General features: G+C 52.5%; 1 protein-coding gene across 1 annotated transcript in view; it reads right to left on the bottom strand.

The window, feature by feature from the left end:
- OPHN1 (oligophrenin 1) overlaps positions 1 to 17,994 on the bottom strand; it is a gene marked incomplete at both ends in the record, with an annotated part of 46,044 nt that overhangs the window by 19,837 nt on the left and 8,213 nt on the right. The window contains 5 exons of the mRNA XM_079541970.1: positions 46 to 156; positions 862 to 963; positions 6,919 to 6,990; positions 8,513 to 8,574; positions 11,625 to 11,720. Coding sequence (XP_079398096.1) covers positions 46 to 156; positions 862 to 963; positions 6,919 to 6,990; positions 8,513 to 8,574; positions 11,625 to 11,720 — 443 coding nt within the window. The remainder of the gene's footprint in view (positions 1 to 45; positions 157 to 861; positions 964 to 6,918; positions 6,991 to 8,512; positions 8,575 to 11,624; positions 11,721 to 17,994) is intronic.

Raw genomic sequence — 17,994 nt, 5'->3', positions numbered from 1 at the left:
ACCTGAGCATCCAACAACAGCTGCTGAAGTGAAGGGAGCTCCTACCGGTTCGACAATACTGAATTTCTTGCTCTCTTGTACTTCCTGGATCTGGTACACATACTCAAGGGAGGACTCAAAGAAATTGTGCCTCTCTTTGTCAACCTGAAGGTCAGCCTGAAAGAAAAAGGGTAAGTAGGTAGAAAAAAATAAATCGCATCCATCCAATATTTGACTGGCATCTGTCTCTCAGCCCAGAAGTAGTTGTGCCCTCACTTCAGGCAATGCCTGCCCTGTGTGTTTGGCTCCAGTTTTGAATGCTGGCACAGAATCACAAGACTCGAACACTTGTTGTTCTCAGATCCGCCCTTCTCATTAACAGATCAGAACTTTGCACCACGCAGTAAGGACTGTGCTTTCCCTAAGCACATTTGTTATTCTAACACAAGCTCCTTCTCCACCCACAGCCCTGCTGGTGAGGACAGCAGTGTCCTGAGCCCTCCTGAATTCTGCCAGGACCTGAAACCAGCAATTCCAGAGCTGCAGCACAAGGTAGGACACTGGCACGCTGTGTTACCACACCTTATACAAACTCTGCTTTGCAGAGGTGTTTGTAACTTGATCAGACACATCTGATTTGATCCAACCACCCTGACATGGGCTGGGACTTTCCCTTCCAGCTGCAGAACATTTGGCAGAAGCAGCTCAAAGCCTTCTGCCACTGCCCTGCTGCCTGTGACAGCAGCGCACGAAGCCACAACTGCTGCCCAGCACTCCAATGTGAACTGCCACGTCCATATCCCTGCCCTCACCCATGTGAATGGGCTTTAGGTATATTCTGCAGATACTTCTAGACTTGACTGAAGAAAACTCCATACACACCTCCTGTAACTGAGACTCCTTCTTTTTAGAGGAAAGGTGCAAATGGCGATCCAGCATGGAATAAAACTTCTCACCATCCTTCTCAAACTTCTTCTTTCTTTCCTGTAGATGGAAGAGTTGAAGCAGGACCAGTTATTGTATCTTTCACATAAGAACGTGCTACAGTAACAAGATCTTCAGTGCCGTTCAATGTTCACACGGAAAAATTCTGGTGGAATCAGAACAGGTCGCTTTTCATCCAGCTGCTTTCCCCAGGTATTTGCTTACATTGGATTCAGTTATACTATGTGACCAAGCTTTGGCAAGATCTTATGGCACAGATACTCAAAATATTTTCTCATGTCAACACTGTGGCGAAAGCCCCATAGAAGAGTTACTGTTCCCCTCCTCAATCACTGCAGTGTCAAGTAAACTTGAGATGCCCTAACCATCAAAAACATGCTCACAATCCGCTCTTGTGCTGCTCACTTAATTCAGAAACAACTGGGTAAGCACTTTCATCCCAAAGACATGCCCAGGAAAGAAAAGATTTATGAGGAGCCTGGCAATTTTCCATTCTGAAGCTTTTATCATGTGTTTCTGAACTGTATGAGAACGAAAGCAGAAGACGAGATGGGTGACATGTGGGGGTGAAGTCATCGTCTCTTCATTAGCAGTGCTGGAAACACAGATCACAAACCACAGGGTCAAAACTCACCGAAATTTCAGTGTGTATTCAGCCTGAACACAGCCCAAATGCTGCACCCAACATTACAACCAACAGTGATCAGACTCCACTTCTGCTGCAGTCTGCTGCTGATGGTCTGGTTCCTACTGACCTGTTTTACATCTCAAACATGCAAAGCACAGGCATGCAAACGTGAAGTGTGAACTGATTAGGGTCGCACCTCGAGTACTGTGTCCAGTTTTGGGCCCCTCACTGCAAGAAAGATATTGAGGCCCTGGAGCGTGTTCAGAGGAGGGCAACAAAGCTGGTGAGGGGTCTGGAGCACAGGCCATATGAGGAGAGGCTGAAGGAGCTGGGAATGTTCAGCCTGGAGAAGAGGAGGCTCAGGGGAGACCTTATTGCTCTCTATAACTTCCTGAAGGGAGGTTGTAGTGAGCTGGGGGTCGGCCTCTTCTCTCGTGTCATTAGTGATAGGACCAGGGGGAATGGTTTCAAGCTACGCCAGGGGAAATTCAGGCTGGACATGAGGAAGTATTACTTTTCAGAAAGGGTGGTCAGGCACTGGAATGGACTGCCCAGGGAGGCGGTGGAATCACCGACCCTGGGGGTGTTCAAGGAAAGACTGGATGTTGCGTTGAGGGACATGGTTTAGTGGGAGCTATTGGGAATAGGTGAACGGTTGGACTGGGTGATCTTCTAGGTCTTTTCCAACCTTAGTGATTCTATGATTCTATGATTCTATGATTCTATGATTTGTTAAGGAAGACTCTATGAAGGAAGCACTACAACAAAAAGATTTGCTTGTATGGACAAATCTTAAAAGATAAATGTCTGGAACAAGAACAGAAAGAGAAAATTGAGAATTAAGCCCCGAGGGCACCCAGGGACAAGCTGAGCTGAGGACTGTCAGCTTGCTGAAGCCTTGCAGTGACTGTGAGACCACAGTGAAGAATCAATCATCAGCAGAAGCCAGGTTAAAAAATATTCACATAAGAAAGTGAAGCACCAGTGACTGCTGAGAGGCAATCATATCACTAAAATTAAGGGTGTCCAGTCACACAGCAGCCCTGGTGCCAGGCCCAAACAGCTGAGGACTGCTGCCTGCAGGGGATGCAGAGGAAGCCCAAACCCTCTGGCTAACTTCTGAAGGCTCAGAAAGTGGAAAGCAGAGTTAGGACACCTCAGCCTATTGTGGAATTAATGGTATCTTCCCCCAGCTAACTCCTAAAAGCCCTGAAATGCTGTTCTCTTGCACCATTTCAGCAAACATACCAACACCACCTTGAAAGAGGCCATTAAATACTAGGCAGTTTGCTCATGAATTCAGCAGTGCTTGAGTTTGGGGATGTGCTTCTCAAATAAAGTTCTTTTTCTTCCTTTGGTTAGCTCTGCCATGAAGTTTTGCTTCCCTGTTCTGCCTGTATGGACTATTACATGAGATGTCCTTCACAGTGGGCACGTGGGGCTCCCAGCTGGTGCTGCAGCTCTGTGCAGTCAGCCCTTGCCTAACTCTCTGTTTTCTTGGCCCATTTGCTCATAGCAGCTACTGCTGTCTTCCCTCTAGAAGAAGAGCTGTTTTCTGGTGGGCACACACGAGCACACACTCGGATGTTTAGTGGAGCATATGGAGCTTTCACACGCTGGGAGGCAGCACACGGTTGCCCACCTCATCCCCTGTGGATGGCATCTGTTAGGGCCGGGCAGAGGCACTCACAGTCAGCAGCCAGGCCAGGGCTGGCAGCCTCCCTGCAGCCTGGCGGGGGAGCAGCTCGGCTCCAGCACTCAGACTCGTGGCAGTGGGCACCAGCTCCTCAGAACAACCTCAGGCTAAGGTTGGACAAGCACTGCTGCTGGCTGCCTTCCTCAGGAGAGGAATTCTCACCCCAGAAGCGTCCTGCTTCTCCATTCCTTGCACACTGCTGTTTGACAATTAGCAAAATGGAGCAACGCTTGCAGAGGCACCAGGCTGAGTATTCCTGAGTATTCAGCAGCTCAGAGTAGGGTGGGCTGGGACCAGCAAACCCTTTTACCTGTAATTGCACCTACTGCATGAGGTACTGCATGCATACTGAGACGATGAGACCCCTGGCCAGGATTGGGTGTATCTTTTGGTATCACCCCCTGTGCACCTAACTCTGTGTTAGCTAACGGATGCCTAAGGAGACCCAGCCATGAAACCCAGAAGAGAAGAGTCCACCAAGAGTGAAACCCAGAAGAGAAGAGTCCACCAAGAGTGAAACCCAACGTGAGAAGCACTGGGCTGAGGAGCCAACACCAGGAAAGAGTCAGAAGAAAACAGCACCCCCATGGCTAATGCTGGTGATCAGCAAATCCAAAGCCAGACAGACGCAAAATCTGTCGTGAAGCAGGAAATACCACTTCTGTAAAGTCACACCTCAGAACTGTGTGCCACCAGGTGCCATGTCTAACAAAGCCAGGAACATAAGATTACTTTCATTTTGGTAACAAGGAGTCATGAGCCCCATGGTGTCTTGTAGCACACGCGCTAAACCAGAGCTGCACCCCATGCCCATGAGCAGCACGGCAGGCTTGCAGATGGTTGCACGGCGGGAGGATGGTGATGCCAGCAGCAGGACACAGATGCCCTGGTGATGGTGAGCTGACACACAGATGCCCTGGTGATGGTGTGTTGACCCCATGCTGTGATGGGAGGTGCCCACGAGGCCTGGGGGCCACGCAGAGCTTTTTCTGCAGCAGCAGCCCTGTGGGAGCAGCCATGTGTGCAGCCAGTCATCTTGCACTCTGGCTAATTAACATACAACTGAAAAGCAGGAGGATGTACTACAAATCCCTCCTGATTTCCAAGCCAAGGTTTCTAAGAGCTTGTTGGCTGCTGAACAGAGCAAGCCAAGACAAAAGGGGAAAAAAAAAAAAAAAAAAAAAAGAGCACAACAAAAGAACCAGCCAGACTGAAGCACAATCCAGAAAGATGAGCACAAATGGATTCCTCATGAATATTCAGCAAAGGGCAGCATTATCTCCCCAGTGAGACTTGCCAGCGCTTGAGTCCAAGAAGCCACCCTACTTTGATGTGCTCATAGCAGAGGTGATCCCACCCAAAGGCAGCCAGCACAAAGCAACACACCTTGGGAGCAGTGAGGGCACAGGGGGACTCACCAGGATGTCCCTCCATCGTCTGTTTGCTGTCTGTGAAGAGAGGCACAGCACAGAGCCTGCCCAGAGCCAGGCGGCATTGGCTCCCCTTTGGTGGCTCCAGGCCACAACCACTCACAGCTCCATCTCTCCATCTGCAGCAAACATCTCTCTAATGACCTCTCCTTCTCTGATAACTGAGAGCTCCACCATCCCTGCTACTAAGGCCACACATCAAAATCTTCTCATTTTCCAGCATCACTGCTTCACCCAGCACTCCTGGCACTCAAAGAGCTTCTGATGAAGAGGAGATGGCACGTGGCAGGACACAAAATCCCCTGAGCTCATAAAACAGGTGGAGCGCAGGCTCCATGAACACGACCTGATGTGAAATGGGGACGCAGGCCGTCCCATGCTTGCCCTCCCTCACCCAAAGCCTGCACCCCTCCGATGCCAGCCGTGTCCTTCCTGTGCCGTTCTCTTCGTGTTGCTTTGTCTTGAGCAGAACGAGGTGTGAGGCCAGGGCTGGGAAATGGGTGAGCTCAGGCCGTCCTTGGCTCTTATGCACAGACACTTACCCAGCGACCCACAGCTGGAGTGACAGCCCCACAGCCTGCAGGGCTCGAGGTCCCGCTGACACCCAGAGCCGCCCAGCACTGCACATGGCGGGGGAAGCTGCTCATCCCCAGGAAAACGGGTTAACGTCGGCTCAGATGTCTCAGTCAGACCGCCTGGCTTCTCTCCAGCCACAGTCATCACAAAGACTCAATTCAAACGCTCTTCCTATCTGGCTTCAGCATCTCGCACAAAGAACAGAAAACATCTCACATAAGGCGCCTCGGCCAAAATGTGGGAAGCGAATCAGAGGGCACAGGCCATGCCCGCCACATCTGCGGTCTGCGTGGCAGCCGCCGGCCTCCTGCTGCCGGGCCCAGGAGGGCTGGGGCCACGGCATGGCAGGCGTGGGGATGGAGGGAGGGCCCTGCCTGCCCTGGCCTTGAGGGGGAGCACGAGCAGCCTGAGCGCTGTGTGCCCCCTGAGACCCATGTGCCCCTGAGCCATGAACCCTGTGTGAGCCCTCCTGCGGTGGGGAGGGGGCACAGCTCTGGAGGAGAGCTCTGAGTCACAGGCAAAGTGACGCTGGCATGGCGAGGGTTGGCCCAAGCAGAAGCAGCCTAAGAGCCACGTTAACACTGCCATCTTAACATCTGTAGGCTGTTGCCCTCTTGACTTAAGTGCTGCATAAATATGAAGGGAGAAAAAGCTTGACCTGTCCCCCCGAATCGTTCCCATGGCTCTGTAACGGCTCCGTAAATACTCGCTGCTGATGCAGGCAGGGCAGTCAGAGGGAGGCTTCTCTCAGCCCCTGTGTTTGCAGCACAGACGCACAGCCCCCAGGCCTGGAGGCGCTCTGTGAACCACCCCAATGGCCAGCACTGCCCCACCGTGCTCCCACTGCTGTGCTTGCCCCGAGGCACGTTTTACAAACGCAGCAGTCATACGGGGGGGATTCTGAAGGGCAGGATGGTGATTGAGTACCATTTCTTAAATCCTGTATTTATACAACGTCAAAGGCTCCAGATGGGCTGGGCTGAATCCAAGCCCCAAGTGTTCTCCAAAACATCTCCATTTCTGAGCTGGTTCCGAGCCAGCTTCGTTTCAAGCTGCCTCTGGGTAACGTGGAACCTGGACTTCTTGATAGCAGACAAGGGAAAAATAATCTTTCCTACTCAACATGCGCAGTATTTGATTTTTACAGTTTGTTTCTTGTAAAGTTTCATCCATCTGAAAGACTCATTAGTAGTTTTACTTAAATATTTCATAACAAAAGTGCTCAAGTTTTGCTTGCTGGCCTCTGCTGCTCGTCCTCCCCCTCCTCACTCCAGGACACGCTTATGGGGGGAAAGCATTTCATTTTCAGCATTAAACGAACAGAAGGGAGAAAAGGGAATGAAGCAGGGAATAGTTCTTAATCCTGCTTTGAAACAAGCATTCCTCACTCAGGACAGAGACAGAGCTGGAATTATGCCAGAAGAGAACCCAAAGAATTCAGGAAAAGGTTTTGGAGCCTCTTATGACTGAAAAATCAGAGTAAAAGTCACCCCAGCATTTGAGCACCAGCATCAGACGAGGAAGATTCTGAACGCATGCAGCCTACATGTGGTGCAACAACTGTCTGCTTTCACAAAACAGCACACAGCAGGAAGAGAAAGGAATTCAAACACAGCACTAGAAAACAAATCTCTTTGAATTCAAGAGAAATCAGAAAGTCTTACCTTGGTGAACCCTATTTGCTCCTTCCGAAAATTTTCCAAAGGTTTGATCAGCAAATCACTCGCATTCTGTACCTAACATGCAGAGAAAGGAACACTGTAATTACAGGGCACAGATTCATTTTCTCCATAACAGAGGCTGAGCAGGGCTGGAAGCCAAGAACTCCTTGATCTTTTCTAAACGAAAATCTTTTCTGGCTCCAAACTTGTGCTCTGTCCACAGGTGAAGTCTCTTAACCTCCTGTATCCGCTTGTTTCCATTTGTAATGCATGGAAAACATGAACCACAGCCCATGAAGCTTTGTGAAACTCTGGTAATTAGCAAAAGGGTTTCTCCCCCCCAGCCATATGCACATGCACCGACAGACAGTGAACCAGATCTCTCTCCCCCATGTTCGTTGTTATTCCCATGAAATCCCCAGGGCCAACCAGAGCTGGAGCCCTTCAGGACGTGCCTGGTGCCAGCTGCAGGCACACAGCCAAGGCAGGCTTTGCTCCTGGTGCCCCTGCAGGCCCAGCACCAGAACCAGGCTGGGAGCCTCTGTTCAGACAGCACAGCTGTACTCCCTCCTGCTGGCCCAGCACGCTGCTGCACGAGCCCTACTTCCATGACAGCACCACGACTGCTGTGTGTCAAACTGGTGAAGAAGGGAAGCCTGCCCTGGTCTCCCATGTTTTACAGAAGGGAGAGGGGAAGAGAAGGGGATGTGACACTGCACGGTGCAGCCCTTTCAGGCAGTTCAAAGCTGGTGAACATGACGAGAGTACGAAACATCCTGCGAGAACTACTGTAAAGAGACTGGTCCTGCAAGTGGAAGGCAAAACCAAAATAATTGGAAAAGTCAGCTAAGTTCCAAGAAAGCATCCATGACTGCTGGAACGATCCCTTCCACTCATCTACCCATGGCAGAACGAGCCATTGCCTGGGCTGTAAATAATACAGAAATATCACGCTCTCCTGCAGCCTGTAACTGCTTTCCTCCCATTGCCCTCCCTGCCCATGGACGCACAGGGCATTGCAGCAGTGCCCCGCTGGTGCTGCCAGGCACGAGCTCCCACTGCTGCACGAGGCAGGAGCAAACAGCGCCAAGCAGCTAATTCCTGGCATGCTGTAAAAGCTCTCCACAGAGCCCAACCTTCGTGTTTTTCCTGGAATTAAGAGCGAAATGGAAAGCCAACACTAGCTCTGTGTTGAGGAGTTTCGAAGATGAAGAGGGCACATGACAGCAGGGAGCAAATCTTCCTGCAGGAGCTGCGTGCAGGGAGGGCAGCTGCACAGCAGGACAGTGCACACTGCCACTGGGGAGAATGAAGCCAGAAATGCACCCAGAGTCAGCCCGGCAGTGCAGGGCTCTGCAGCAGAGTGGCTGCACAGCATGCAGGAGAGGTTCGGGTGCTGGTGTGGAACTGCCCATCCCGTCCAGCACCTCTCCCTCTGCTATTCAGGACATGGGCTGCAAATACAGTGTCCTGCTGCTGTGGCTCCTGCATGACAAGAAGCTTTACACCAAGCTGCGTGCTGCAGCTGGGCCATGATTTAGCATTTACAAGATACAACCAGGCAGCAATTACCAGGAGGCTGTTAGAATCATCTTACCATCATTGATCTCTCAAGCTCTACCTCCTGGAGAAGCTCTGCGAACTCCTTGAAGGACTCAGCTGCAGGGAGAACAAAGATAAAGTCAACGTGGCAGTGCTGGACAGGCTGCTGGAAGGTGTGCAGAGCTCCTGTGCTGGGTCCATCCCTGCAGCCACGAGCAGAGCTCACCCCGCACTGCTGGACAGCCAGGAGACGTGAGCACTGCACAGCTGGGAGAGCTGTGGGGCCCTTGCTGGGCCAGAACAAGATGTAAAAATACCCAAACAGCAGAGATTATGTTCAGCAACAAAAAGCACAAAGTTGTTGTGATGAGGAAGGAAGGGCAGCAGCTGTTGAAAAGGTTCGGGTACTGACAGCGCTCTGCACAGTGTTCAACAAGGAAACAAAAAGAATCTTCGGCAGCAGCATTTTTCTTGGAGTCCAACTGAAACAAAATTAGCGTGAGGCCTTTCCTTTAGCAAACTGAAAAAGCAAGATTTGTTCAGTCTGGTGGAAAAAAAGAGAGCAGGTGGGAACAGCAGAGCGCCTTCCAGGAAAAGGGGCAATGATGGAGCGGAACATCACCCTGCTCCCTGCCCCCCGGAGGGCAGAGCACAGCAAGCAGCTGAGCTGGTAATGGGGCAGACTGCAGCCAGCTGTCACGGGAAACCCTTCTCACCATGCAGGCAGTAACATCACTGAAATGAGACGTGCAGAAGCCCCAGCTCTGGGCAGCCATCTACCCGTGCACAGCACGGCGCGGTGCTGAGCCCCAGGGCTCTTCCAGCTGCAGGAGCAGATCTGGGAACTGTGTGGGAGGGACGGAGCGGGCGCAGGGCCGTGCTGCTGGGAGATGCTCCCATGCACAGCCCCCAGCTCCAGGAGCAGCAGCAGCACCTGCAAGCAGCACACAGCAGCGTTTTTTCTGTAATATCTACTGAAATCCCCTTGCTTGCAGTTCAGGCTCTGTACTCAGGCTCCGCACTCATGCCAAGCAATACAAAGAATATCTGAGAACCAACCAAAGGTGGCCCAGCAGAGAGGCTTGCAGCAGAGCTCTGGAGGGCAGCACCAAGGGCTCTCAGCATGAACAGCCATGAGGGAATGAATGAATGAACCACACACACAGTGAGGCACACACAGCAATAGCTTGTGCCACAGATAAGGGACAGGATGCATTTTTGCCATATCTGCAAGCTGAGGGCTCCACATCCACAGGCAAAACCTTTGGAAAAGCACCTGTCCTGCTGGAAGCTGCCGTGACGCTGCAGTGCAGTGAGCCAGCGTGAAATTGTGGAGTTAAAGGACTCAATCTGCAGCTGATGAGACAGACACAAAGCAGAGAAACCACAACCTCGTGATGCAGTCACTCAGCTGGCACCATCAACACTCAGCACAGCTCTCCTGACGAGTCAGTGCTTTCTGAGTTCTGCTCCACGGTGAAGGATTGAGAGGTGTACACACACAGGCACTAGGAGCCAAGTGCAAGGAGCCTGAGCTAGCAAAGGAATTAACACAGGGCGGAAAGGCCTCCAGCCATGGAGTTATAGGGAAAATGTCAGCGCCTAGAAGTTTTTGCTGATGTGCATTTCTTCCCCTGCAGGAACACAGGCACGCGTGGCCTGGCTGCAGCCACACAGCGGCCCCCAAACACATCCCACAGTGTGAGTGCAGGCTCCCGCTGCAGTGCCAGCATTGCAGTCCCAACCCACAGCACTCAAAACCACTGCCTTGGGTGCATGGGTGTCAGCTGTGTCTGCCTACACGAAAAGAAGAAAGAGCAGCACCAGTTGTATTTGCAGATTAAACACGTTCCCTGACGGGCGATAAGAGCTCAGTCATGTTTTGCTTCGTTCCCATATCTGTGATCAGAGCAGCTCCTACGCTCACACACATCTGTGTTCTTCAGAAGCCCGACAGTTTCTGGAGCTGCTACGGAGATGCCAACACCCTGCTCGTGTTTTGGGAACAAGAAAGACTTGCAGAGCAGCTCAGCCCTGAGCAGACGCTACAGGCTTGCAGTAAGAGGAGGAACACAGTACAGACATCTTCACACCAGGTGATGCGGGCCCTCTTCTCAAAAAAGCAAAACAAATATTTCCCAGCAAAAACAGAAAAGGGTTTTGCTGCTTTAAGCATCTTACATCTCCTCTTCTCTCCGCTGCCCATACAGCTGCTTGCTTTAAACCTCTCTGCTCCCCCAGGGTTCTTTAGAATGCAACAGCTCTCCCTGCACTACCCAGATGTGTTTGGAAATGCAGCACCTCTATTTCCATTTGGTTTGGAAGCTGACTCACTTCCAGCAGGCTTCACCTAGCAAGTTTCCATAAAGGGAATTAGATTTTGAAGGGCACACCACAATCCGCTTTGAACAGCTTTAAATAACACAACCAGCAGAGCAGGCTCTGCTTCCTTCCCCTTCCTGCGCCAGCTGAGACCTGACATCAGCATGTCCCACTTGCAGCTCCCTGCAGACTGACAGAAGATGCCATTATTTCAGAAGTGCCCCACAGCCTCCATTGCAGTGGGAGATTTCCTACTGCCCCTGCGTGCCCCCTCCTGCCCCGGCCCCCCTAAAGCAATGCCACAGCTCAGCCAGCAGCAGGAGCACTCAGAAACACATTGTGCTTAAGGTGCTCCTTGCATTCCTTGGGTGCAGCTGGCATATGCTGGGCTGGCAGGGAGGAATCACTCTGGATTGCTAATCCCAAACCAGAAGTGTGGGGAGCAGACACCGACTGGGGACTATTTCCCATTCAACAACACTTCCAACAGGATGCTGTTACTGGCAGTCTGCAGCACGGGGCAGCCCTGTACTTGCAAGATGCCTGCAGCAGAGCCAAGCAAGAGCAGCAGCATCAGAGGACACGAGGCAAAGCACCTCATGCTCCCTCTGCACTGGAAACGTGGGTTGAGCCTCAGGACCACCAGGGGAGGGGAGTGTGTTCCCTGCAGCACACTGTGTCAGTGCTGGTTGGGCACAGTGGGACCATGGAGAGCCAGTGTGAGTGCCTGCTGGGCTGAGGAACCTGGTCCTGGTTCTGTTCAGAAACCATCAGCACAGGCAGATTCCTAAAGAAAGAGACCTTCTTAGTAAGTGAAAGCTTGCATCGAAAAGAAGAAAACTCACCAATATTAATCTCGTCGTCTGTTAGGGTGTCACCAATAAAATCAAACTGAAAGGACTGCAGAGTCTGGGAGAACTTCTGTACTGCCGAGGAGTAACCTGGAAAAGGGCAAAGAGATGGCTGTGTTCTTCCAGTGGTCATACAGAACCCTTAGGAAATTTACTCGGAGTGGAAAAATACAACACAGAGTGATGTGGTTAAAAACAACCCAGTGTCACCATGAATTTGCTTTTGGTTGCTTTGTGTAGAGGCAGAAATAATCACGAGGACCCAAACCAAGAGCCGCCGGGGGCCAGACAGTGCAGCAGCTGCCGAGGGAGCTCCCGGCCCCAGGCAGGGACACTTCCTGAGGTGCTGCAGCTCAGCCCCAATTATTTTTGGACTTTGCAGAGACATTTCCAGCCAAAGGGATCCTTTGTGTCCTCGCATCCTGTGTGGCTGCTCCGCAGCTTTCTGAGTGGCTCCTTTGTTGACATGGCTCTGATTACATTGGCAGAACCACTCCACAGGGACGGGCGGCATGAATGCAGGGCAGCCCCAGCCAGGCAGCGACCTAAGGGATGGCAGCCAGAGGGACACGGCCATGGGGATGGGGATGGCAGCCATGCGTCAGTGCTGGCGTGCGGTCTCCTTCCAACAGCAAACACCTGAGGCACAGACGGGCTGACCTCACCTTACGTACGGCCAACAGGGTGTGCACATAACACAAAAGCAAATGAATCATCTCAGACTTTGGTTTACGGCTGTTTTCCCTAACTTTGGACTGCACAGAATCAGACAGGACCCCTCGGTGGAGGAGCACCGGAGCCAGAGCTCTGAGAAATTCAGGAAGTGACAGACGTGGAAGAGGTGAAGGAGCAGATGTCAGTGTGCAGAGAATGGCCAAAAATGACAGTTCTGCACAAACATACAAATCAGTGAGGAACTGCCCCTGCTTAAGTGCGGGCTACTATCATAGAATCACAGAATCACAGCACGGCCTGGGTTGCAAAGGACCACAGTGCTCACCAGTTCCAACCCCCTGCTGTGTGCAGGTCACCAACCAGCAGCCCAGGCTGCCCAGAGCCACATCCAGCCTGACCTCGAATGCCTGCAGGGATGGGGCATCCACAGCCTCCTTGGGCAACCTGTGAACAGTGCTTCACCACCCTGTGTGAAAAACTTCCTCCTAATATCCAACCTAAACCTCTCCTGTAATATCTGCATTTATGGCCTGTAAGAGGAAGAGGACACAGACTGGAGGCACAGCACAGCCCCAAGTTGCTCACTGAGTTTGCTCAGAAGGATCAGAACTTTGCCCTTCAATGGGCAGATTCAAGCCTGAATGTGGCCATTTAGCAACCAGCTGCTAGGAGAGCCTGAGAGCGTCAATGGGTGAACTCTGGCACAGAATGATGTCATTAATTTGGTGGAAAACCTCCGCAAATAATTCACTTTCAGTGCCCGCAGCACTCAGTGCATTCACATGCTGAGCCCAGAGGCTCCTATTCACTCCTTACTCAGGCAGAGCTTTGTTCCTCCCTGCTAACCATCCCATCCCTGCTAACCATCCCCTCGCTGGCAGCCCATGACTGCTCCAGCACCTCCCACTGCTGCCCACACCTTGTGGATCTGTCAGCCCTAACCCTGACCCTAACCCCAACCCCAGCCCTAACCTGACTGAGGGACCCGCAGCACTTTTCCCTCTGGTGTCAGCCCAGCACTGTGCCCTGCTATCAGAATGTTCCTTGGCCAGCTGAGTTCCTTTATTCCTTTTTTATAGGAATGGGGTATGGCAAGAGCAGAGGATTTGAAAAAGCCAAACACAATTTATTTAAAACCAGAAAAAAAGAAACCGTACAACTGATTTAAGTTACATTTTCCTTTCAAAAAGCAGTCTGGCCTGGAGTTTTACGTGCCAAGCTTCAAGCTGAAGCAGAGCCAGGTGGACTATAAACCACATCTCACGTTAGCTTAATGGCGAAAGAGGGCCAGAGCCCCTTAACGGGTCTGGCACCATTGGGTTTCATTTGACATAGGAATTTCTTCTCTTTTTGGAGGGATGCCCTCATCTCACTGCTGGCCCCAGCAGCGCCTCCTTGGTCCTCACCCCAACCACACCTCAGAGCCCACGGCTCCCAGCAGCTCCCAGCAGCATTAGTGGTTCCCAGCAGCTCCCAGCGACTGATCTCTTTCCTGCAGTACAGGAGCAAACCAGCACAATGCTTCAAGATCAACCACAGCCTCGGTGCCAGCTCCTGTTCTCTTCCTTTCTTTGCAGTATAGAGGTTGCTGTACAGCACCATTTACGTTCCCTAAACAAACAGTCTTGGCTTTCCATCCCCACAGAAAACTCCCCAGCATGAATCAAGGCCAGGTTGCTGCTGTGATCCATTCAGAATCCACACGGCGAAAGCCATTGCAAGAACAAGGGTGGTGGTGGCTGTCACCACATCCCCAGGATGCACTGCCATCATAGGGAGCTGCCACCGGGGCAGGGCTCCATGCATGAGCCTGTTTTCTGGATACAAAGGCGAGGGGTGCCCAAGGAACAGCCCTTAAGGTGCCCTGGACAGAACATGAGCACAGGGGCAGGGAAGCAGGAGGTGCCCAGTGCTTGCAGATGGATTCTGCAATCACACCAGGTCTAGGGTTAGGAAGGAACTGAATCAGCTGGAGGGAGAAGCAGTGCTGTTAACGTCTGGCATGGCTCTCAGAGATCACTTAATGGAAACCAGATTCCTACAGACCAACACTACTTGTCTGTACACACGTATGGAGCCTTGGCTGAACACTGATTTCTGACAAATCCTACATATACACTATAAAGACAGCACTGGGTACTCTTATAGTAAGAAAACCACTATTGCTACGATGGGAGTTTATTGGCAAATGAAAGCAGGGATGGTTCTGGCACCTGCCCCAGCTGCAGAAGTGCCTGCTGGCAGCCAGCCGCAGCAGGCGCAGCACGAGGGCTGAACCCGTGATGCACAGGGGCCCCCAGCATCTGCATTTCCCCTCATTTTCCTCCCCTCTGATGCAAACACACGGCTGCCAGGCGTGCAGCTCCTGCCCGCTCCCAGCCTTTCACACTCACAGCACAGAGCTGGAAGTGAACGCCCTGGGCTCTGCTCGGCCCCAGCAGTGTGCAGGGAGCAGAGAGGAGCAGGAGCACGGTGCTGTAATTGCAAACCAGGACAGCACATCAGAAAGCAGGCACAGCTCATCCTGTCCAACACCGGAACATCTGATGGCTTCATGTCAGCATTAAGGGCCCTGCTGGCTCAGCACAGCTTGTTTCCGTGGAAACACAGCAAAATGAATTTGATCAGAAATCCTTTGGGACTCCCTTCCTTGCAGTGTTCAGCACACGGCGCTGGCTTTCACAACCTGTAGCCACAGTAACCTGCTCTTCTAGGAAAGATGAGGTCCAACCACTCAGCAGAGGACAGTGCTGACCAGCAGCATCTGGCAGCAGGAGGGAATGAGCACCCAGTGCAGCCCCTGCACGGACACACACGCTGCAGAAGGTCACGTCATTATATTGATGTGTAACAAAATCACCTCCAGAGATTGCAGCTACTCAAGGATGTGCCCCGGGTGCCACAAAAGGTTTCAGCAAAGAAAATGGGGTTTCTCATCCCAAACATCCATGGGATTATAGTGGTCCCCTGCTGCCAAGTGAAACGTGTCGCTGTGTTCCCAAAACCAGAATGTCAGCAGCAGCAGCTGGTGATGGCTGCAGGGCCACCAGCACCTCTGTGCTCCTGCAGGGCAGGGCTGTGCTGCCTGGTGTGAGCCAGACACGGGGCGGTCTGGGTGGGAGGGATGCACCCACATTTTTCCTCAGCTTCGGTCACTTCAGAACTCTTTCTAGTGCCCTGCAGGGAGCAGCGCAATGGGATACGCAGGACACGAGAAACTCCTCTTCCACGAGGAAGAAAGGGCTGTAAAGCCCCACAGGGGAGAGAATGTCTCCATTGTTAGTAACTCCCACTGAATAATTCTGCAGGGAGCTGCACGATAAAGGAGTTCATCCGTCCACGCTGCGGTCCAAGAGCGGAGGTTTCACACGTGTGCCCGGCCCCGCTGCTCAGAGCGCTGCCTGCAGCACGGCGCGGCCAGCCGGCACACCATGCAGAGCTGCTGCAGTCACACAGCATGCACTGACTCCACCAAATCCCCAAACATCGTCCCACCAACATACCTCAGCTCTGAAATCAATGGAGCTGCCCTGGCTGCACACAGATGTGTCATTAAGGCCGTGAGTAATCAGCCCTGACTCAGTGCCTTCAGGAACAGTGCTCGACAGCTGCCTGAGCACAAAAACATGTTGATTTTTTCAGATGAGAAAAAGAAAGAAAAATCTTCCGGATAGCCTTGTAGGCAGTTCCAAAGGCACAGAAGTGTCTTGATAGGGAAGCAGTGCCCCAGTGCTCGGAACACGAGGGAGGCTTACAGGCAGGTAATTAAAACGGCCCCTCTCCGAGCAGACAGCGCTCCACTTCAACGCCGGCAGGTTCTCTGCAGGTGCCCTGCAGCCTTCTGGATCCATGGGAATTCACATTTCACAAAGGCCTCTCTTCAAACGCTGATTTGGGTTTTCCATTTGCCAGAAACAAATGGCCAACCTGAGCCGCACGATGCGAGACCAAACCCAGCAGAACACACACAGAGCTCCACAGCACCAAGGCTGCTCCCAACCAGCTCCCAAGGAGCCCTCCAGCCTTCCCCAGCTGCCAGCTCTGATGTGGGCAATGGATCAGCTCAAGCAGGGCAACAAAAGAAGGAACAAACCTCCTGAAATTGCAAACAAGCACAGGCTGCTCCCTGGCCTGGCAGGGCACAGGTTCCTACTGCTGTCCCCACACAGAGCCGCACCGCAGCATCACTGCTGCTGCAAAGTCACTTCTGCTGAGTTGGCACCAGTCACAAACTAATGCTGCTCACCACAAGCAAGAGGCAGAACTCGGCTCTAAATGCTCGACCCCTGAAAGAGCAACACTTCACCTCTAGCATTTTTATGGCATTTTGACCTGACCCAGAGGTCCGCAAAGCTGGAGCAGTTCCTTCAGCAAAACAGGAAAAAGGCAGGAGGTGGCCGGGACAGAGCACACGGCTCACTGAAATGCAGGTTCAAAATGGTCAGCAGCCTTAGAAATCAGCAAAAACATGGAAATGTGAGTTAAGAAATGCTACAACTGCAGTTTATCTCAATCCTGTATGTCCAGATCCTCGTCCAGTATGTCAGAGGGAAAACAACCACATCTTCATTCACTTTAACCCCAAGTTTACACAAGGGTTGCGTTCAGGATGAGTTCCTACAGCCCCAGAGGATCACAGGACCTGATGAGTGTCCTGCTGCCGTGTGCTCAGTGCAGTCTGCTCACTTCTGCTGCTTCATCCCAACCAAGCCCACATAGCACAAAAGCCCTGGGTCAGAGCTTGGCTCCAGCACGGCCCAATGCTGAGGCAATGCGTATCTTTTGTCTTTCACCTGAGTTACAGTGATGTGAAGGAAAACATTTCATGGTGCACCAAAGGGCTGCAGTCATGTTTCCTTCTCAGTGGGGTCTCCTCTACAGCCCTGCATAAATTTCAGCCTACCCACTGTCTAAACCAAAGAACCAGTAGAAGAGGAAATTATTCATACCCTCTCTGGAGTTTATTAAACTCGAGCAATGAAAGAGAGCCTTCTGAGAGCCCGAACACGTGAGGAATGCTGCCCTGCTGCTGCTCTGCAGGCACAGAGCTCGGGATGAAGGTGGGGTGGTGTTTCTACAATGAGGAGAATAGCAAATCCTGACTGTGGTGCAGGAGGGGCCGGCAGTGCCTGGGGCAGCTCCTGGCTCCTGCTGACAGCAACCGGAGCAGCTGGGCCACGTGGGCAGGTGGGAGCGGGGCGCAGTGGGTGACACCGCACTACACTGCATTACACTGCTGCTGCCATCCTTTTCTGAGCCCTCCCTAACTCTGCAGACAGGGCATCACGGTGCTGAGCAGGCTCTTTGCAGGGAACGTGCTGAGCCAGGGCGAGCAGACGGTGTTTTAGGAAGGACCACCTGAAGGGAGGTGGCCCTGCGGACACCAGGTGTGCCTGCTGATGGCAGCTCTGGGCAGCACCACGCAGGACAGGGCTGGCCACCAGCGGCAGGCAGCGGGCAGCAGGAGGGTGTGCTCTGCGAGCCGCAGCTCCCTGCAGCTCCCCGCTGTACAGGCAGTGAGAGAACAGCGAAAACAAACACGAAAACAAGAGGCTCTTTTCCGGGGCAGAGCGCAAGGTCCCCACGGGGAGGTCTCATGATCAGCAGCGCTGGCGGAGCCGTCCCAGCCCAAGCTCTGTGACCGGGGCCCGAGCCGGCCCAGCACTGCCTCCCATCACACAGCACGGCT

Source organism: Tetrao urogallus (genome assembly GCF_951394365.1).
Source record: "Tetrao urogallus genome assembly, chromosome: 13".
NCBI lineage: Eukaryota > Metazoa > Chordata > Aves > Galliformes > Phasianidae > Tetrao > Tetrao urogallus.
This window is presented reverse-complemented; position numbering and strand designations above follow the sequence as displayed.